At 45.6% G+C, this 23,582-nt stretch overlaps 1 protein-coding gene across 1 annotated transcript in view; it reads right to left on the reverse strand.

Annotated features, from left to right (window-relative positions):
- ZSWIM5 (zinc finger SWIM-type containing 5) overlaps positions 1-22,097 on the reverse strand; it is a 547,686-nt gene extending 525,589 nt beyond the window's left edge. The window contains exon 1 of the mRNA XM_069642358.1: positions 21,537-22,097. Within this exon, the coding sequence (XP_069498459.1) occupies positions 21,537-22,029 (493 nt within the window). The 5' untranslated portion in view covers positions 22,030-22,097. The remainder of the gene's footprint in view (positions 1-21,536) is intronic.
- Between the last annotated feature and the right edge of the window lie 1,485 nt (positions 22,098-23,582).

Here is a 23,582-nt window from a genome sequence, read left to right on the forward strand (position 1 = left end):
GTGGAAAAGATGGGGGGCGGTCATACCTAGCCTTCCAAATTGCCAGAATGATGTGGCTGGTGGAGCTAATATCCTCCAACAGGAGAGGCTGACACCCCCAATGAATAACTGGTTACCTTTTCTAGTACCTTACTATCAACACATAGCAGCGTAATGGAACCAGATTACCATTCTAAACTGAATGACTCTAGAGAGAACTACTGCAAGGGTGTAACGCGCTGAACAATACTCCAGGGGCTGGGCTACATCATAGCTTGGCCGAACGGTGTACTGGACCCTTCTTTTGAAAGGCTGTGAATAGATATGGAAGGAATCCTGGAACGTTCACATCGAGTTAACTTCACAGGGAAGGATTCCAGGGTGCACTTATCTGAAAGACTGACAAATGAGGATGAACTACAACGGACTCCTCCTCGTAGTAGGACACAAGCACATAATACCTCCTGTAATCCGTTGGAGCTGAAAGACAATTTCTTTACTCCAAAAAACATTTCCCTACCAAGGAAATAAATATCCTGCAGCAAATGGACACACTAGGAGCCGCTAAAATTTCAGCACTGCATTTGGTCCTAGTCTCTACTTCGCTTATATGACAACAAAGGATACTGTGCAGGGTAATGCCAACAAACAGTTCCTTGGAACAAGGCATGACTCAGTTGCTACTCCCTCATACAAGCCCCATGCTCATTAAAACAATCCTGCCTAATACTGATTAAACCCAAGGAAGATTAACCAAACTGAAACGGGCAGAGATAGAACATATAACGCTGTTAATGACCGAGAGGCAGAAAAGCAGTCCAGGCAATAGAGATACCCCTGAGTATACAGAAATATCAACATCGCCTGACTCACCATCTCCTTTGGTAGATATACATGAACAAAATATATCTCTTATGGAAGCAGTGGGTCAAGGAGACGGTACATCTCATCAGCTGCTGGGCATTATGGAACAAGATTCAGAACAAGAGGGGTGGGTAAAAGTCTCTAAAAGAAAAAACGGAGAAAAAAAAATAATAAAATAAAACAGTAAGAAAACAAAGAAATTCAACTAGCCAAAAACAAACAAGCAGAGCAGATCAAGAATATTCTTTGAGGGCTTAACAGATGAGCCACAAGCAGCTGATTCTTTTTTCTTTGGCACTTTTTTTGGCAAAGTTTGCGGGAAAGGTAAAGCAGTTATTTGGGTATCCAGTTAGAAACTAGCACAAATGACCACCTTTTCTGGAAACCCAGGAGCCTCCCGCAAGTGAGGCGCCCATTTTGGCACCATCGCAAGAAGTTTTGATATTGGGGGAAATTGACCACAGCCGTACCTCACAGTGGAAAGCAGCACTTTAGAATTACAGATGCCTCAATTATTGAGGTCAGCAAACATGGGAGGTGAAACGAACATCGTTCATGATACCATTACCTTGCCAGGTGAAACTACTGGTGCCTGATGCTGAACAAACAGAAGAGCGAAGTATGAAAGAAAAACAGATCACGGCACTGAGATGGGCTGGCAAAAACTAAATGGGGATGTCCATGTGAATCCGAGGAAAATTGACTGCTTTCAAGCGGTACCTCAGCTTAGAGCATTACGATCCAACGACATTGTCAGAGTGGCCTTTCCTAAAAGGGAGCAGAGGTTGGGGCGTTTATTTGCCGCCAATTTAATTGCCCAAAAGGTTTGGAACAATCGTGCTGCCTTCTGCCTTATCAGCTGAAGAAACTTGCCACACAGAAGGAAATTGAAATGTACCTGAAACTAGTGGCAGGAGATTTCAATGCTGTATGGGTAAACATGACAAAGGGTCTGAAAGCTTTAATTAAATCTAGGACGGAACTTCCGGGCAAGCTCTGCAACGATTTCTTGGGAAATTGGGACTTAAACCCCCAGTGATGATCAAATAAAAAGGGTACCACACACCCGTGAAGAGGGGTGGCAGAAAAATCATGGATGATCGTGTTTCTTTCCTCAAGTTTGACTCAAATAGCTGACCCATTGACCAAGTGTGGTGCCTCGGGAGTGATCACTAACCTATTCACCTTGTCTAACGCCTCCCTTTGTCCACCCCCCCATGGAGTTGGTACCTTCCTTAGCATTTACTACAGTGGCAAGGGGGAGGGGTGTCTCACAATAAGGTGGAATTCAAAAGCATGTAGAACTTTTATGGTAATGTGGGAAAGGGCATTGAAAGCAATTAATGAAGGTGAAGCCTTAAACGTGCAGAATCACAAGATTAAGTTGAAAATCTGTCCCAACACGCCGCTCGAATGGCAAAATAGCAGGGACTTCTATACATTTAAACAACTACGATAGCAGGATTCAGAAGGCAAAGGCCTCGAGTCACACACAATCGTCTTATTGAGAGGCAAAGAGGAAAATCATACTTTAACACCAAAGGTCCCTTAAATTGATTAGGTGGGAGTCGCATATCAATAGAAAGGAGGTGCTAGTTGGGTACTTGATCGGAAATGAGTCCAACTTCTGGTCAATGATGCGAGAAGCCATCAACAAGAAACATTGTATAGTGGTGGAGTGTCATATTGAGGCTCAGGTGTGGAAACTAGAAAAATATTGTACCCCAGAAAAAGAGAAATGTATATCTGAGGACTAGGGGCTCAGAGAGGACAGACGTGTCACTGGAACTAAGATGTCTGCTCGGCATTTAAAAAAGCAAAAGCCTCGGCCCTGACAATATTCCACCTATACTCAAAACATGGAGCTCTGGGGTCATCCACTTGGGGGAACTCCAAACATCTGTCAAACTCAAGGTACCAGCCACATGGAAGCAATCTTACAATTCCGATCTATAAGAAAGGATATAAAACTAAACCATCGAACTTCAGACCATTTGCTCTGCTGGACTCCTCTAGTAAAATATTTGCCACACTACAGTTAAAGGAACTAAAAGTCCAGATAAACAATCTAAAGTCATCACCCTCCCAGGTAGGTTTTCGTGCTGGGATGGGTACTCCCTTTAACGCCTTTGCCAAGACATATACAGGCTGCCGTTAAGCTTTGGGAACCGTATTCATAAACTATTGATATGACAAACGCGTTCGACACAGTCAGAGTAGTGCTCTGGGGGAAGCTTCGGGCGGCAGGTGTTCAATCTAATCTGATTCGGTTGCTTGTCTTGTTGCATACCGACACAACAGTCAGAGTAAAACTTGATAGGGAGGGCTCAATGTCGGCCCGGGTACCCAGTCTGAGGCAGCGCTGTGTGGCCCCCCCCTACCCTGTATAATCATTATACAGCAGATATGGCTATAATCTGGGAGAAGGGCATCAAACCCAGTCAGGTTGGGCATGGTGGATTGGATATAGCTTGCGGACGACATTGTTCATTGATCTTTCCCCTATCGGAGTGCAAATAAAACTGGCAATATGCCACACTTATGCAGTCGAAAATAATCGAAAGGTCAATGGATCTAAATCACTAGTCTTCTCCACAAAACGCTATCCAAAAGTACCTTCCTGGTGGGTGACGAACCTCTTGTGAGAGGTAACTTCACTTACCTATCTGGGCTACGCAGTCCCCAACTCAAAATCTAAGCAATCTGGGATACAACGAATAAATGAAAAATATGGATCACTCCTAGCGAAAATGAAAAGGATATACGCCCAGCTTTGTCTATTTTCCATGAAATCCTAATCCAATTCTACCTAATGCAAGTAGAACCAAACATCCTTTATGGACTAGATATTCTAATAGATTAGAGTGAAAAATTAAACAGCATACAGGTTATGTTAGGGAAAAACACGTTCGGCTTGACCAACTGTTCCCAATTCTGTGGTGAGGCATGAGTTTGGGCTGGTTTCATTAGCCACAAGAGCGCAAGGAGGAAATTGTCCGATTATGCCAAGCTTCTTAATCCGGCCAACCAATCCCTATATAAAGGGTGGGGTGCAGAACAAACACTCATCTCAGGTAACACCATCACAAAATTCAAGGAGGAAATTACTTCTCTTGGACTTAAGAGGGTCCTCGAAAGAAGAATTGGTTATTAACCCAGCCAGTACGAAAAATAAATTATTCCAGCAAGACTGAGCTGAAACTTATGAGGAGTTGGCCAACTACAATCTTTAAAATGAATACGCAAAGCTGAACTATAAAAAGGGACCATACATCTAAATATTTGCTCAGGAAAAAAACATGTATTTGCGTTTCCGATTAAATCAGCTCCCGACACTGGAGAGAGTCGGTGCTGGAAAACGGGGCAAGGAAATAAAGACTGTAGGTTTTGTGGTAAAGAAAATCTAAGAGAAAATGCCAACATTTAGAGCTGTACACCCCATCAAAGGATGACAGAGTTGAACATCTGGGCATAACATTTGGTAACGAAGTTCTTTGGCCTAGTCTGATGGGAGGTGACCTACCAAGTTTGATATTGGCCTTAAGTGAGCTTCTTTGCATAATCACAAAAAAGCTCCAGTTATTAAACTCAGGGAACGGAATTGAAGAAAGTTAATTGAAGCCAGATCTTCCTCCCCCGCAGGTGCCCCCCCGCCCATTATTTCTTTCCTTACCAACATGAAGATTCAGTCCAAGCGGCTTTTTCGGTAGCAACACAAATGAAATCCTCCTTTCCACTCAGTTTCCCGACCTTGTTTTTCTTCATAAATAAAAGTTTTTTCTTTTATTTATGAAGAAAAGCAATATTAACTATGTATTGCTGTTTTAAAATGTAATTTTTTGTGAAAGGTTACCATTTGATTGTCTGTGGATACCAATTTTTTTTTAACAAATTTCAAATATGCGCCCCACAGCTTCCAGCATTTAAGATTAAAGTCACTCATGGCACAAGTATCAACCAAGCCATTCCTGAGCACTCCCACTATATCAAGTGCACGAGCGCAATCTCGCGGGAAATCCCTTAAACAGCTGACTTAGCATGGCAACGCTCAACGAGTTCGGGGATTGAAATACTGACGCAGAGGGCTCTGTGCTTAGAGAAAAAGGGTCGTCGGTTTTGTATGCTGCTTTCCAAAACAAACATCTCAATACACCTAAACGGGAAAGAAATCTTCAATACAAATAAAACTATTCTGTTTGAAACTACCTAGACCCTTAACTGGTTATTAAACATTGGGCGCCCCCGATGATTAAGCAGTAGCTCTGCATAAATCTGTCATCTCTCCAGCACAGAGATCCTGATGGATAAAAACGCGGTAAGCACTTCCTACCCAGACAGAACAAATATCGGCAATACCAACAGTTTGGGCTTTAGTCTAGGCATGGGAAAGGGAATTTCCAGGCACTGCTGTTTTGGTATTGACTGGCCATTAAATAGTAAAAGTGCAAAATGGTGTGAATACCTCTGGGCATCTAATAGCAGTGCCTGGCAAATGTCTAATACTTCTACACAAGTCTAAACTGTTGGCTTTGTCAATGATGTTTTTTAACAGGACTTCAGAAGGACACGCATAGCGCTTAAAAATGTAGTAGCTGGATGCAGACCTTATTAAACATTTTTATTACACCAGTAGTGGGTTTCCAGCTCCAATAAAGTCATTAACGCTCAGAAGACTGCTTTGGAAAAAAACACTGGCAAGCACTTCGAGTTCATATGAGGTATTTTGCGAGGGGAGGTGCAAGAAGTGGTGAAAACGGCGATAGGGATTAGCATGGCCATGGGCAGTCAATGGGATGGCAAACACCTACAAGCTTGGTGTCGATCCTTGTGTGCCATTTCTCCCCATCGGTACTAATGCAATATCGGTTTATGGGTGGCGCTTAGCACAAACTAAAAAAGGAACACTCCCCCATCCCCCCCCATAAGCATCCGGTCAGCTAGTTTAGCAAGTTCGACACTTGCCTACAGCTCAGCATGAAAGCAAAAATCTCCAATAGAGCCGACTCCTCCTGTAATCCAAGGTCGCAAATATAAGTATTAAGCGGCTAGTATCAACATTGGTTATGTATAATAGTAGGAGACCTCAAATGAACTACAAAAGCCATACGAGAAAAAAAAATAATTGGCTGAAGTGAAGCACTGCATACAAACCCACCCAGCAAAGTACCATGGTCATCTCTTCCCTACCAGCTAAGTGTAAGGCACAGGCATCCAGAATGCCCATATTTTGGACATGTTCAAAGATGTGGCTAAAGATTATCATGGCTGTACACAAAGAATGTTCCAAATAGGAACGTGTGGTTCCCGTCATATCAAAGACATCGTCCCAAGAGCAGCCCCCCCATACAGACAATACACACCATACATTAGTATGCGCTAAATTAGCAGCCATTTTCTCCCTCAGATCAGGACTAGATGTGCTTAAAAGCATGGGGATAGGGCCTTGCATTTAGAGCAAGGGAACAGAAATGGTTGACGCAGTTGCCTGGGTGTGTCTGCATTGATTTTAGTAGTTTAAACTGGAAAACAATAGCTGGGAAGGGGGATATGAAGGCCATTAACTAGTAGAGAAGGTGGTTTACTGTCTCATACCAACAGTTGCCAGACACCACTGGCCGGGTCAATAAAGACTTGGTTTAAAGGCATGTTTTTCCAGGGAGGCATTGGACTTGTCGTAATCTTCTTCAATTGAAAATCCAACAAAACGCAATGCAAATACTAGTACCAAACTTAAATTCTATGAGAGAACATACGCGAATTAGACATCACTTCTGTGATTCTTTCAGGGGACACAAGTAACCTTAGCCGTTGGCTAATCTTGCATTGAAATCCATGGGCCCGTAAAATCAGAAACCACTTGCACGGGCACCGCCTCACCTCAATGGAAAGTCAGCTCAGGTGAATGAGGTGGCAGTGCCTTCAGCTTCGTTTTACCCATCGACAATTAGAGCTGCATTTACCCACAAGTAAATAAATGTCAAGTTTTGAAAGCAATTTCCGGTCACATCGTATGTGAGCACTTGCATAGCACACTGGAGAGAGGGGCCATAAAATACCAAGAGGGTCAACAAATGGAAGATGAGGGTTTTAGGTAAGAATCTCGCGGTTTTAGGTAAGAATCTAGACTTTAAGGGATCAGGTTCAAAGCACGTAATCATCCATGTGTGATAAGGGAGCACAAGGAACCTCAAAGAAGCCTCGACCCATGGAGTTGAAACAGGCAGGGGCATGGCGATTAATTTCCTCGGGAAAGTGGGTGTGGTCTTCCAGACACTCACGCAGGATTCTGTCTAAATGAAAGCCAATGTTGGCCTTATAAAGAGCTCGAGATGAGACTTGGTCGATTAGACCGAGGGAGAGATAACGGCTGGATTCTGCAGTGGCATTGATTGGCACTAGTGCACACTGAGGCAACCATTAAAAGTGCTTGCTTGGCTAACGCAGTAATAACGAAGAGATCCAGCAATGCAAGCTCCAATTAAGCTGGAGTAGAAAAACGAACGCAATGTTGTTTGGTCTGATGTGAAAGACTAGATTCTTTGCCAGGTCCATTTCAGAAAGTCGGGAAATCTGTGGATCGATCCAGACTGAAAAAGGTCCCTGGATGCACTGATGGAGGAAGTGCTGGAGGACAAAGGAAGAGGGGGCAAAAATAGGTTCCGTTTTTTAAGTCATTGTGGGACATGCAAGAAAGATTTGCCTTGCCTCCTTACCCCCACTCAGATGAAACCAACTGGCCACCAACCATGTTTGTATGGCTACCAGGAAGTTTCTGGGTTTCCAATCATAGGTGGACGTAAGGCAGAGCGTATTCAGAAGAGGACAAGTATGAAAACAAAGCTGCTGATGATACTAAAGAGTGGACAGTTCACAGCAGGGGCCCACGCGTAATTTTAGTGAAAGAAAAGACGAGTATGGGTCCTGCCTGTACGATAACAGGAAGTGGCAAGTGGCAGGAAGACTCTTTACAAAAGCATTCCACATAGCAATGCAGCAAAAGCTGCCAATGGATCAAGCAGGCAGTGCGGTGTGAACACCCAGTTGTCTGCTGCCTAAAAGCCTGGAGGAGCAGGAGCTCCCTCCATCTAATGCAGGAGAAGTAGGCAACAGGATCGATGCCCGCATGCCCTGCCAGAGGTAAGGTAGGCCATATGCATCCCCCAGCTGCACTTCTGATTTCAGCAACGTGAATGCGCTTTCATTACAAAACCGCGGCAATACAATTAATTATATACGCCCCGCTTGTGGCTTTGCCCAGCTGCCCCACTTCTCAACTGATTTGCCCCGGATCTGCACCGAGTGTAGCAAACTCCATTGAAAGCCACGAGGCTTGCCACCTTCCAAGATGGCCGACCGCCATCTACACAGCCACCTACCCGGTGCTCGCACTGCGATTGGCTCACCCTCCGAATTTACAGCCAACCAAAAGCCAGCAGGCTTGGAATCGGGCCACGATCCAAGGCACACATCGAAGGCGCAGTGCTTGTCTCTCGCCTGTCTACGCCGTCAAGCCTAGGGCCACAACCCCTACCCCTCCCGTGCCATCCCTCCATCCAACAGGTAAACATACTGCTCTCCTCCACAACCTTGCCCACCACATGCAGCCAGTGACCTGAACTGTTACCCAACTATCACGGAACCGGTGCTCATGCACCTCCTAACATTGCCACTCCCGAGGTCCATCTTGCACCGTTGTGCTCACAAACTGCCACATAATGCATCAACTCATAACTTGCATGTACTCAACTCTGCCAACCACTACTTCTGCGTGACCTTTATTAATACCCATTAGGTTTGGCTCTTGCACTGCATTAGCAGAAGTATTCAGCCCACTCTTGCCTCATATTAGCCATTTCGACTTTAGCCTGCTTTGTTGTAGCATAATTGAAACTGTCTATTTCTGCACAATACTAGCAATTTCGATTTTAGCCTACGCCTGCATTGTACTATCAAACTGAATCTACCTACCTCCGTACTCTATTACCAAAATTGAAACAGGCTATCTATACTTATCTCTGCCAATTTACAGCTCTAGCAAAACCTGCTTGTGCCCACACTCCGGCAACTGGCTACTGTGCTCACCTGCTTGCGCCTAACATATAGCCACCTAACCCGTCCTTAGCCTAGCAGCCCAGCCAACGCTGCACTCCTAACTATGCTCCCTTGTCTCATTCTCACCATGTTCCCTTTTTGTGTCATGAACAATAACCATGTAGCAGCAACAGCTACATACCATACAATAATGGACTAGCTAAACTAGGCTGCCCAAGACACCACCCCATCACCTGTCCCACAACCTTCCTGCCCACCCTACCACCATTCCCACACACTGTTCAACACCACACTGCAAACGTCAGCACCACATGAGCCAACGCCTTATCCAACACTACCAACCCCACTAAAGATGACTACACTGCTACCAACAACCCTCCCATTCCACCAGGATACCACCCCACAACCAACCCCACCGTCCCCGACCGCAACAACAGACTTGGCTCTAGACTCCACACCACATCCAGCAAGCTGCCTGCAACACCTATGACCAAGGCCACCAATAAGAATAGTGCTAATGCCACCAACACGGCATCTCTAAAAGGAGCACATACCTAGTTGCTCACCCCGCCGAAATTGCTGACATCCTCTCCGCAGATCTCGACGTCCTTGCTACTACAGAAACATGGCTACATGAAGCAGCAGGACCCTACCCAACTCTTGCTATTCCCGACAGTTACTCCAGCCTCAGAGCTGACAGACCTAATGCTCGCAGAGGTGTACCAGTCATATTCAAATCCTCACTCGACCTCAGATCCATCACCTCCCTCCGACTAAAATCATGCAAGCACCTCACCATTAAAATACAAACCAACCCTAAGAGCATAATTACTCTGCAACTAATATACAGACCCCCAGGTCCCACAGGTACCTTTGAGGAAGACATTACCTCCCTCATAGCCGAGAATTCTAAGCCCCATTCACAAAATATCATTCTAGGAGATCTAGGGTATAATGACCCTAACGACACTCCTGCCGCCTCCCTAGCTAACACCCTATCTGAGCATGACTTCACTCAAGTCATTACACTACCTACCAACCAGAAAGGCAGAACTATCGATTGGGTCGCGGCCCATAACTGCAATATCACAAAGCCCCACAACCTCTTGTATGGACCGACCATTGCCTCATACCTTTTGACATTAACTTTAACAACCCTAACCCCAAGAAGCGCCCCCACGCACCAGCCTGTCTGACTAGAAACAAGCGCAACATTACTGCGGAGACCCTTACACCACTGGTTCTCCCCCTCCTAAACACGCTCCCAGCCACTGCTGGCCTTAACCTTCTAGTCAACACCTACAACGACGCCATAACTAATGCCATCAACGCCGTTGTCCCAAGCTGCGCAAAGGTATAATTAGAGCTCTCCTGAACTCAAAACACTCAGAAAAAAGAAAGTCAAGATGGAAACCATATGGAAAACAAATCCCTCAGCTGAAAACAAAACCAGTCTCATGACCATCTCCTCCCATTACAAGAAAGATAATCCGCACCAAAAAGGAAGCCTACAATGTTAGAATAAACAATGCACAATCCTCTGCTAAAGAAATCTTCACCATTCTGAAGGAATTAGAAAATCCCAACCCACCGACCAAAGACAAGCCATGGTGCACTAGCATTCAAAATGCCCAGGCCAACAAAATCACTTGTCTTCAAACCAAAATCGAGGCCAAACGACTACAACTCTCCAACAGTAACGCCTCCACCCCTACCTCATCCGCCCCGACCAATAATACATCCGGCTTCACGTTCAAAATGGTCACTATACCCGAAGCCCAAAAAATTATAGCATCCCTCAAACCCTCTAATTGCAAAGGGGATAGTTGCCCCCGCCCAGATCAAAGATTCTGCGAGAGACCTATCCCCTTCCATCTCCAAACTAATAAACCTATCCTTCTCGACCAATTCTGCACCTAACAACTTGAAACAGTCATGGGTTCTCCCTCTTCTAACAAAAAATAAAAAAATAAAAAATTAATACCAATCCCTGGACCCTGCCATCCCCACTAATTACAGGCCGATCACCACGGTCCCCTTCCTGCTAAAAATCCTTGACAGAGTTGCCTACTTCCAAATTCAAGATTACCTAGAGCCCAATCAATTGCTAGGCCTGCGACAATCTGGCTTTCGACCTCAACATGTAACAGAAACTGTCCTTGTTGACCTCAAAAGTCAGAATGATGACATCAAGGACAAAAGCAAAGCAGCTATCCTACTCCTCCTAGACCTCTCAGCAGCCTTCGACCTGGTTGACCACAAAATACTCTGCAACCACCTCTCATCTGCTGCCCACTTTTCACCCTCTGCTGTCATGTGGATACAATCCTTCTTAGCCAACAGAACCATGAGGGTCTTCTCATCTACGGCTGCAGCAGACCCCATCCCCATTACCTGTGGTGTCCCACAAGGTTCCTTGTGTCTCCCCCACCCTATTTAAGATCTTTACAAAACCTCTTTGATAAACTGGACCATCTGGGTGTCACCTACACCAACTACGCAGATGACACCCAGATATTCCTCACCATCACTGGCAACTACAATGTCGACGTCACTAGGATTAACGAAATCTTCTCTATCATTCAGGCACGGATGGCCACACACAGCCTCTGCCTGAATGATGAGAAGACCAAGCTCCTCCTAGTCGGATCTCCAAACAACCTACAGAAACTCAGCCCTGACTACTCCAATTTCATTATCGATGGCAACATCATCCCAGTCGTTAAAAACTGGAAAACTTTAGGCTTTTACCTTGATGCTAATACCAACCTCTCCAAACAAGTCAACATGACCGCCTGAGCCACCGCCTACACTGGGAAACTAAATTTTCTATCTACGAATAGCTGCCTCACACTGGCCAGGCCTCTCATACAATCAAAGCTTGACTGCAATAGCCTCTACCTAGGTGCCAACCAAGCTATAATCAATAAACTCCAGGTTCTCCAAAACAATGCGCTGCAAGAAGCACTAAACTTTCCCAGGCGAGCGCACATCTCCCACATAAGAATATCCTGCAAATGGCTATCCATTCAACAAAAAATTGACTTAAAATCCTTCTGCCTCACCTACAAAGCCCTAAACCACCTAGCTCCCCTCCCCCAACTCTCCAACAAACTTACTTTGAAGCAGAGCACTAGAATCACTAGATCTTCCAATACTCTCTGCCTCACTGTGCCTAGATTCACCACTAAAAGAGCCGGTGGCTCGAGTTTCACAGTCCTTACCCCTCAACTTTGGAACACCCTGCCGCTGAACATCAAATCGACCAAATCCTTCCAACTGTTCATGAAATTAGTCATTAGTTGGCTACTGGATAAAACCAATCCCAAGATAGACTAAGCACAGTACTAATTGTATATATTGTACATAACATACAAATGTTTAACCGCTTGCTCTAACTACCATTGCTTGTATATATTGTATATCTGCAAAATTTATATATATTGTACTTCTGTAACCTGTCCTTTAAGCGCCCTTTTACTCCTGGGTCTGGAGCAATATATAAAATAAATAAACAAATGAAGCACCACTTCAGAGAAGTACTTGGCATGGCAAGTAGATATCACTCATGTATAAAATGCATAGGATGTCTCGGTGGTGCCAACAAGGTGCAGACATGTGTTTCCCACAGTATGGGAATGTCAATTCTTTGCAAGTGGTAATAATGACCAAGCAAAAAATAAAAAGATGCTCCACCATTGATGTGGGACGGACCCTGCCCCAAAAGACGAGGCAGTAGGTTTAATGGTGGTATTGAAAATGCCAATCTTGACAAAGACGAAAAGGAGTGTGGTAACAGATAGTCAGAGTTTCCCCTTGTTGAACCATTGCAGTTCAGAACCCGCTACACTGAAGTTGGAGACAGTTGGTTTGGTTAAAAAGAAATAAATATAGCATATTAGTATGCAAGTATTTACTGAGTCTTAGTGTCTGCCATTTTGTCACCATTGCCCAGATTTAGATTTACATTAAAGCCTATGGTTAAAAACAAGTGTAGCTAGGGTGATGATATTTTACTAGGTTTAATGATCGTCATCAAAATCCTAACAGGAGCCCTAGTCAGTAGCAGAATTGTTTGAGGATGACAGGACAGGGTTGCAAACCCTTTGCTACTCACACGTAGCAAAGCTACAGAACGAAAAGGGAGAGATTGAACCTACTGAGGTATGGACGTTCATGCGAGAGTGCAAGTGACTTAAGCCTCACTAGTCTACAATAGGGAGAAAAAAAATGTGGTCTATTTATATGGAGTCGAGGAGGCAAGTAAACGACTGGCTAAAATTTAAGGTTTACTCCCTCGTCTACAACTTAACGTTTTTCTTCGTGATTCAGCAATGTACTTTTTTTGGTGCCTTTTGTTTAATATTGAAACCATACAAAAATACACAATAGATTAAAACGTGAAGATGCATAAAATAAACCCAATTAAAATACAATATAGTTCCACATAGGGTAGCTGTAGACAACCATAAACACCCACAGCCAATTCCAAATCGATGACCAATTCCTCATTCAGGTTTCTTTTTAGCTATCATTTTACTAAAATTACAGACAGGTAATTAAATTTCCCAACCTTGCTGTTATCGATCCAAAAATATTCTTCTGACTCTCCATCCTGCTACCACACATGCACATCCATAACTTTGAGATTGAATCGAATGCCTGCATTCCTATTACTGGTGAATACGTTCTACATAAGCCGGCAGAAGGTTTGCCTACTCGATAGAGGGACTTTTTCTTATTGTCAATCGATTCGTAGGTCAGTCAAAAACGTGTCCGTTTCTCAATGAACACTATCTGGGATCTTTACATTTTGTCAAATCAAACCCATTAGCAACCAAAAGTCCCCAACATTCCTTTAAGTACACATAGCAGAACCCAGCCTAATTTCTCAGAGACTTTGCATAAGTACAGAAGAAAACATTTTTGGTGCTTTGCAGAGTGGCACATATAGTCTTAATAGAACCACAGGGCATAGAATCAGGAAGAGCCAAAAAAAAAAAAAAACACCACATGCATCCTTCAGAACCAACCCGGTCCAACCTTGTTTCTATTCGATGGCACTACCACTGTTTTATGCAGATAGACAAATACTAGATTTACAAGATAACCCAAGTTTAATGTCCTGTTTATATTCAATAGAAAATATCATTTTGCTCGCAACTCATCTTTGGGTCTTAAATCCAGCAGTAAACCAGATTCTGAAATACAAGATCACGTTCACTTATTTGAGGTGGTAGGTTGGGGGGGCGGGGAGTAGGTCGGGGGGGTAGGGTTCGAAACTGCTGGCAGCCATTTAGCTCCCGCTTCTAGCTTACCAGAGCGCAGCTAGCTTGAAACTGAAAACGACCAAGAGCTAATTTCTGACCATTGACAATCCTATGCACAAACGCACCCAATCTCCCTTAAAGAACGTATGCTCTGCACAATTTTATTGACAAATGTAAAACCGTTTTCCCTTGAGGCAGCCATCTGGATGATCATGTGTTGCACATCCAGGAATTGCAGACACGCGCTATCCTCAAAAAGTAGGGAGATATTGATAAAGCTCGACTCATGAAGTAGCAATATACTGACTTCCATAGACCCATACCACCGTATAGAGCTAAAAACTTGGAATAGGCTACAGTACGGTTCTATGGTGGAATTTCTTAGCCAGGTGCCACATGGAATTGTTATTGGTCATTTGGTATTTTTCTCTTGCATTTTTAAAGCGCTCACAGCGCCCTCCCGGGGATCGAGGCGCTGTTACAAGAGTAGGACTTAGTTGCGCATTTATAATGCACTTAATACCCAGAGGTTTCTAAGCACGGACCCGGGGATCAAACCTGTGTTGCTTCATGTCGTCTTGCTTCATTAATAAAAAAAAAAAATTGAAAGTGGCGATGAACGCCTGTCTTCCTTGACAGCTGCGTTGGAGCGAGAGCAGGCTGTGAAGAACCTTTGTGCCAGGGCATGTTGGTGCTCGGTGGACTGAAGGGTCTCGCACTGAGTCACTGTGTTGACAGAAAGCCCGAACACGCAGAAAAGCAGACCATGGCACCAAGTTGAACTGCGATGAGAGTTCCTATTCAGAAGTGCTGAGGAAGTCCTGCGGACCACAGCACAGAGTAGGAGAGAGCTGGAGCGTAGGGAGCTCCAAGCATGGTAAACATCTGCCTACCAGTTCAGCCACGACTGTGGGAGATATTTAGCTCCTGCGTGTAGCAGAGCCTGGTTAGCGTGGCACCAACAGCTATCGGGAGCTATTTTGGCCACCCCGGGCCTAGAGATGCCGAACAAACACCTATGTGGATTTAACTCTAGCGCTTGGTACAATCTATTTAGCATTTAAAGCATAAGGGGTCATAAAAAAATAAGAAAAATGATACGTTTGCATTTAAGTTAGATTTGCAGAACACCATGTGCTAGCTTCCTGGTTCCCCCAGATTGTAGCTCCCGTTAACTGGGTAATGCATTCTGATTACACTTCCTTGTTGCAGGTTACGTCCACCAGTAAGAGCGATCCATTTCGTGCACAGTCTGACCCTGTAACGGAAGCACCTTTGGTAGTTGCTGCTAGTTACGGTTCTTTTACACAGCCCCAGACTAGTGAAGATGGGTAATTTTCCCTGATATCTCTCAGTTTTTAATGCTCTATACGTTTTCACTCGACACTGGTCTATTTTTAAGTGCTTCTTGGGTCAATGTCTCCATCTTTATTTAGGACAGAGGAAGCCAGTCCTAGGAGGTGACTAAGCTCATTCCTTTGGTGATTGGGTTATACGCTATCTGAAATAGTAGCATCTTTTTGTTTCCATATTTACTTGCTACTGTGCTTTGATGGTAGTAGTCCCTGTTTGGTTTTATGTTCACACACAAGGTAAATCATTTGTTTTGCATCCCTAGGGTCCAATATGCGTTGGTCCTGATGAAGGCGGTTCAGTTCTACACACCGCTGAAACGTCTATGTGAATTGTCCGACGATGTCAACACTGGATGTACTCTTTTGTATTCCAAAAACAATTCGGCTATGCCCCGATTTATTTAGGTCTCGGGACTTGATTCATACTTCTTGATTTATTCCTTATGCAACATACCCGTCACTTACTTGGATGTATTACGGTGCACAGTTAAGGAAAAGTAACACCTCGGTAGCACCAGTTATATGACTTAGTTCAATTGTATTGTATGTGTATTTCTATTATGATGCATGTTTTTCATGTTTAAGAGCAGTATGTAGCAGGCGCTTTTAATTTTCTACTCTTCGCCGTTTGGTTAAAAGCAAAAAACTCTGCTATGTTTCAATTGAGTCTTAGTGAATGATCGGTTACTTTGCGTCTGCAAATACAGTAGCATTGCTACTATTACTCAGGGTTTGATTTATTCCTACATAAAATTGTTCGATTTAATCAATTTAACTGTCCCTGTTGGGAGCCCGCTTTTGTGTCACGTTTCCTCCACGTTAAGCACATATTCAGACAACTTGGTTGCAGACGAGGGAGAAAATGTACAACTATTGCCCAGGAGGCCAGGCAAAGTATAAAGATCGGAGGGAGGGGATCCCACGCTGGGAGCTCCAGGTGGCAATGGCAGGAACACTGCGTTAACGACCTAAAAGCAAACACCTCAACCAAACCTTCCTCGACCCAGGGGTGGGGGCCCTCTCCACCCTCCAGCCCACAGACCACTAGACAGCCACAGAATCGTGCCACCACTATGAGCAGAACCTGGCGAGTGACCACACCATGGAATGCCGATGTACATAGCACAGGCAGAGACACCCTACAGTGATGTCTGAAGCAACAAGCCAAGAAAAGACCATTAACAGCACACACTAAAAACTTCAATTCTCTGCATACACCTCAAAAACACCAAACAACCATATCTCTGCACTGCATTCCGCATGCACTTCACCACAACAAGACCCCACAGCCACGCACAACAGCACATGGGAGTCTATCGATCTGAATATCACACCCATCCAGAGTGAACATTAACCAAACTGAAGCCGTCAATAGAACATCACAACTCTCCCAACTCTCCCTCTACCGTTTCCCACTATACCATAGTGACCCATACCACCTCAACATTCAAATCTACCAGAGGACCATTCGGGGGGTTATAGTGTGTGGCATAAATATCCTTTAATATTAACAAATCCTACAGACCCGTCTCTCCACTTGTAGGCCCATCTTCAGGCATTTGACTGTCACTGTAGGGAGATGACCGAACTTGAGTAACAACACAAATCTCGAACAGCAGGGGATGGAAAAATATGCATGTACGAGTGCATATTAAAAAAAATGTTTAAAAAATTTAGAAAAATGGTGTGCGAGCTTCCCATTTGCCTACTTCAAAGTGGTCAAGTGGGTATAGTTCGCACTAAATCCTTTCACAAACGCAATCTTCAAGAGGGCACAGTCCTCATCCCAGGAGGGATCCCAACGTATTGCTTTAAACCGTTTTTCATTTCGATGTTTAAAAGCCCTTAATCTAGTCCCAGTCATTTCCTCAGACAATAGATTCATCAAAGCGGGGACTGAGATCTCATGAGTTTTAAATACAGCTTCCCTCTTTTACTGGAAATCTGCTCTTACAAGGAGACTAGACCCAATTCCAGCCTGATGGCCTCGACTATTACATTGTGTTAGGCTGAGGATTCCTCTCCAGAACGCACCCTTCAGTACTTTTAACCACCTGTAATATATAATATCAAAGATTACAAACCATATAAAATCGAGGAGCAAAAGGACTATTTGCAGAGCAAGAATATTCCTTTCATAATATAACCGTTTGTAATGCAGCTACCCTTCTGGACATGTGTTAATACCAGCGCCTTCTCTCCTGCAACTACTCTCCATAGCATGTTAAGACCAGATTCCTTAAAAGGACCCTTTAGTTCTCATCTATACAAATATACTTCGTTTTATCGATATTTAAAAATCACACCACTCTCAAAGGGTGTACCCTACTCAGTTGCAAGATGGGTCTCTGCAGGCCTATAAACTAGCAACATAATATCATGTACGGCAGACAAGTCCACGTTTAGGGAGAACATTCCTCACTTATCAATCTGCCATGTACAGGTTGAAGTGCGTCGGTGCCAGCACACATCCCCACTTACAAACTTTACATGTAGCAATATTAATAGGCCACCATGCTGCTCAATCTCACTCACGCAACTGAAACATGAACTTTTAAAAAGGTCCTTGGTTACTCTGGCATAAAGTGGCAACATGAGGAGTGCATGTCTAGCAACTGAGAAATTCCGGCTCAAAGGTCAATATAAAAAGGCAGTGTCTTAATGTACTAGCAGCAAAAATCTTGCTGGCTACGTCCTTCAGGTTGAGGAGCCTGTAGTTGCATGGATCCATCATATTACTCTAAATAGGAATGAGAATTGACTCCTACGAATCGGGGATACCACCTTCCTCACAATGAAGGTTTTTCTTTTTCCTCGCACCCAGCACCCTACTTTGGGGAATTGGCATTCTATAGCAATGCCAAAATAACATCGGGAAACGTGTCTGACTGTAGCACCCAAAAGCCACACTGAGAAGAAGCCAAGCTGCTCAAAGGAAATACGGAGAGCATTAAAAAGGTAACCTCCAGGCCCAAACATTTCATGGATCGCTGACTGTACCCGTACTGTAAAATGATACTGACGTACTTGTCTGTCTTCCCCTGTAAATGGAGACTTGGCCCTCGCATGTTGGAGTCATACATCACAAATTGCTCTGCTTCTATTTCTATGTACCACCCTCCCAAAACCAATAATCACATAGTTGCAATTTGGCCAACACTTACAAAAAGGAGCTGTGTTCACTGCAACTAATCTAAAAGTGAAATAGTCCTTCAAAAATGTATTAAGTGCTTACATTGCTAGCTATGGAGAAGAAGAAAAAAAAAAAAAAAAAACCACACTTCCAACTAGAACAGTAACCCTGCTCACGGGGACCATGGGGAGATCACAAGTTAATGTTAAAGGATATTTGTACCGCGCATTATCACCACCGGAGTGGTCCCCTGGCGGCTCTGAAAAAGGGAGAAGGGGGGTGAGTTAGTGGGAATGAGCTGGAGAAGTGCAAGATAGCAGTGATGTGCTGTTGGCAGCCTCAGCCCTGTGAGTGCGTTGACTGGACGAAGTGTTTTGCGGTCGGTAGTCGTTGTGTGCTATTGTGCAAGTCTATGTGCGATTTGTTTTGTTGTTGCAGTGTAGTGAAGTTTGTGCGGTTTGCTGCGTTAAGGCTTGTGGTTGTGTTTGGTTCGAGAGGTGTATGCAGTGGAGTGGAGTTGTTAGTGGGTTGGTTGATCCATGATTGCACGCTGGGCCCAGGCTAGGCAGGAGTGTAATATATCAGTCATTGAATTCCCTCTGTGTATGCACATGCTAGCAGTTACACTTCTATCCAGATGCGACGCAGGCTAGGTTGAGGATTCCAACTAAGTGAGGCACATCATGCTAACATTCACAATTCCATCCACGAGTGCTTGCAGGTCCAACTGGAAATCCACCCGCAGCTGAAACCGTGGGTGAAATACGCATTATCGTTTATCCACAACCCAAACCTCAAACAAAACTATCCCATTACCGCGCCATGTTAACAACTTTTCATAAATTTGGGCACAACACGTGCAGACGTGGACCTGCAACATTTGCAAACCAAACTGCCTCGCAGTGGCATATGAACAGGTGAAGTCAACGAGGTTAGATTACATGCAAAAAGGATGAAAAACCCGCCCACCATAAAATGTTCCCAGTAAGAACGCCAGGGCGGTGTAAAAACATTCCCTTTACATGAGGTAAACATTTTATGCTCTCCGATTGATGAACGAACGTAAGTTAAGACAAATACAAAATGAATTGTTCCATTAAAAAGTGGCAGTTCGTGGGAATTAGAATGCCGAGAAAATAAGTGCCATAAATTATTCACTTGACTAAAAATAGGTCACTCAAGTCCACGGTGTTAAAAATTAAACAGACCAGGAAATTGCTTTTAATAACTTGCTGTGGAAACGGAAAAAACAGAATTTGCAATCCCCCTCCCCCTTCCAAAATTCATCTCAGGGTTTCACACAAGAGCACGCAGTTCAATCTGTCTCCAAAGCCCACAGGACATGTCCAATTCATATACATATATGTATTATATTGAACAGAAATGCCCCCACCGTGGCAGGGCTGGAAGAGATAACTACTGAAAACAATTGCCCAACAAGGAATTAATTCAGGCCAGACTCCCGCTCCGACAGCATGCCCTGCCCCCCTCCCCCTGGACCAGATCCAGGCCCACTAAGGTTCCCACTTTGGAAGATTGCTTGAAAGGGAGCGCCGTGGCTCTGCGCGATGTTTCATCTTTCCTTTCCACTGAGCACAGCTTCCAAGGGTGGAGGGGAGGGAGAGAGCGATAAATGGAAGAAGGGGAGCAGCCGGGTCCCAGCGGAAGATGAAAGGCAGGAATGTGCGGGATGCGGGGGAGGCAGAGGGGCCGCTAAAAAGGAGGCGAAGTCTGATTACAGAGCTAACTAGTTTAGAGGCCAGGCACAGTAACGCATCAGTCGGCACTGCGGGTTAGTTTGGGAGCCAGATTGGTTGCTCGTTTGGAGGCTTAGATTACTCTTTGTCAAGATCTTGATTGATTACAGGTCATTGTTTGTTTGAAGCAGCAACAAGGGGGACCCCCGTGTGGGCAATTAGGTTTCGACTGGCTAGCATTTAGATTGGAGTACTGATGAGGTGGGGTTGGGAGGGGGCTTGATTGTGCGGCGCGCTAGAGATACCAGACGAGGTCTGTTTGAATTTGGTGCTGTGTGTTTTGACAGAAGGGCGGAGGGGGATGGAGTGTGCTGAGGGAGTGGAATCGGGGCTGCATTGTTGCGGCGCTGCCAGCTGACTGTTTACATTAGGAGCTAGATCGCTTGAGGGGGGTGGCTAGATCCGAGGGCAGCATGAGCAAGGGGCATTGTTTGTTATTTTCAATAACATGGGGTGGTTACAGTGTTGACTGTAAATCAGGGGCCTATAATGGCGTGGTTTGGGGGCATTTCGTGGGTTTATATAGGGGCTAGCCACTTTTGGGATGTGCCTTTATACCATACTTATTTAGAAAAAAAAAAGGATGGGGGTGCTTGGAGTATAAAACCCCCAGTTCCTATGGTTTGTTTGCAAAACTGAGTTACTAGACGAGTAAAATATGCTTAGAGTGGAGTGAGACTTCAGGGCTAGTCATTAGAGAGATGGGCTCAGGGCCAGTGTTATTTTGAAGTGGCTGTTGCCAATTTGAAAGATCGGAGGGGTACGAAGTCGGACATTATTGGAAGAAAAGCTTGTGTGCTTAAAGGGTTGGCAATACTACACAGGGATGGACTATGTAAGAAAGGTTAGTGCGGTGTGAATATAATCCAGAGGGGAAGGATGATAATGGGAGCGCTGGCTTGAAAGGAGCGAGTACCTTACGGGTTTTTAATCTGGGTTCCATTGTGGCTTTGGATAGGATTGTGGAAAATTAAGATTTGGTTAATGCTCTAGGCGATGGAAATGTTTATTAAGTATTTAAATCAAGGGGACACCGAATGTGCAGTCTGGCCTAAACTGCTCTAGGTTGCAATCTGAGGGTCAAATGACCGGGGGGGAACGGGGGGGTGGGCACGTTCACACTCACCGACTTGAAGCACGTTCTCCACGCAACCGGTCTCCAACAGGCGGATGCCTCTGCGGAAGGGCAGCCCGTCTCCAGCGGTGGAGGGTGCTGCGGCGGCGGCTCCCCCCGTGGTGCTTGCGGCTCCAGTGCCTACACTCGGGGGCGCGGGGGCACCCCCCGTGGCACCACCGGCGGCTGGCGGCGCGCCTTCCTCGGCGCCCCGACACTGAAAGGAGGAGTACATGCATATCTGCCGCTCAGAGCGCGGAAAGCTCCAGTAGACTATGCGGCGCTGCACGGGCTCGGGGATGCGGCTGAAGCGCTCCTCCACCCGCTCAAAGGCCCAGCTCTCGGCCACGCGCTTGGCGGCGCAGTCCAGCAGCGACTCGGGCAGCCGCGGGGCACGGGCGAGCGGCGACGAGGACGAGCCAGCCGGGGGCCCGCGGTGCGGCGCCGGGTAGGGCCGCGAGCAGAGACGCTTGACGGGCGGCGGTGGCAGCTCGACCTCCGCCATGGTGAGTCCAGGACACAACTGAAGTGCTAGGAGGAGGGCCAGACTGGCGGCCGGGCGTAACGCGCGTGCGCGGAGTGCATTCCCTGACAGTAGCCACGGGCCATGGAGCCGCGCATGCGCGCCCCTGGCCGTCATCCGCAAAGCTCAGCACGGGCCGAAGACGCACGCGCAAGGTATGTTGCGCATGGGCGCCTGGATAAGCTAGAGAGCGTCCTTAAGTGCTACCCTCCTTCAGTTTACATCTAAAACAATAAAGAGGAGTAACCTACAACCAACATGGCCGCCACGTATGCACTTTGGCAGATACCTGTAAAATGATACCTGTCACGGGAAAGGTTCTGCAAGTACTGGCAGTTCGAAGGTCATCTCAAAACGTTCTAAGCCCAGAGCTCTTCATGGTCCACTGAACGCGGCTCATAATGAAACTTGAAAGTGAAATAGAGAGGATGAGGTCTGTCTTGGAGAACCTCTCAGAATTGGCGTGCCCTCCAAGATGTGCTGTTTTGGCATAAGTGGTGGCATAAAACAGGGATTTTGGGAAGTGTGCATAGCTGGTTTAGACACTAGCCTGCATACTGCGGCATGGGCTGTGCAAAATATTGTGGTGGGCATGGCATTCATGAATGTGTGGAAGACAGTAAGCACGGTTGCAGGCAGTGCTTTAAATGGAAAAAAAGAAGTGCTGGCACTGACCAAGCTACGAAGCCGAATATTCCAGGGCAACGCTTTTGGCGCCGGCCATTCCGGCCTAGCACCTTGCCAGTGCCGGCCTTGGGGGGGAACGAGCCCGGCGACTGCCCAGGGCGCCATGCCCCCCAGGGCACCAGTAGCCACTGCCACGCCAGCTCAGGGGAGTTTTTCATGGGCTCCTCTGAGCTGGCGTAGTGGGAGAAGGTGTGGCAGGCGCCTCATTGTCATTGAACGCACCCTATTCATATCATTACCTCCTCGCTGGAGCGAGGAGGTAAATAAATAAAAGTGGCCCATCCTGGCTCCGCACCCTGTTAACCAGGGGCGCGCCGTGGCGTGCGGGGCACCAATTCACCCAGGGCGCTGCTGCCCTTAAGGCCGGCCCTGCACCTTGGGCACACCCTGTTGTTTGTAGGCAATGCCCAGTGAGATTAAATTATGTTTCAAGGAGCACACCCTTTGGTAAAGCAGTGTATCTGAAATCCTTCCATACAAACTTCCAGTTTGTTGTTATTCAATGTGTTGAGAAAGTCTGAATATCTATATTAAATGAGACTTTCTTTTTTGTGTATTAAACTAGCAGATATCATAGCTGTAAACTAAGCTTCAGAAGGGGAGTTTTATTATTGCTCGCTTTCATTGCCTAATAAGATATTCAGTGGGTAACTGGAGCTGTGTGCGAGTTTTCAGTCTAACATTTCTGCCTCTACCGGCATATCGTTTAGTGATAATACAACCTTGCCGTCACAGGTAGAGGGTACTTAAGGCGGCATGTGGCACAGCTGGCATTGTCTATACCCCTGTGCAAGGAGTCTGTGCCATGTTTGTAGTCCCCCTGGCATACCTCACCAGGGGATTTTACG

This window comes from Ambystoma mexicanum, chromosome 1q (assembly GCF_040938575.1).
Source record: "Ambystoma mexicanum isolate Mex_15411 chromosome 1q, UKY_AmexF1_1, whole genome shotgun sequence".
Taxonomy (NCBI): domain Eukaryota; kingdom Metazoa; phylum Chordata; class Amphibia; order Caudata; family Ambystomatidae; genus Ambystoma; species Ambystoma mexicanum.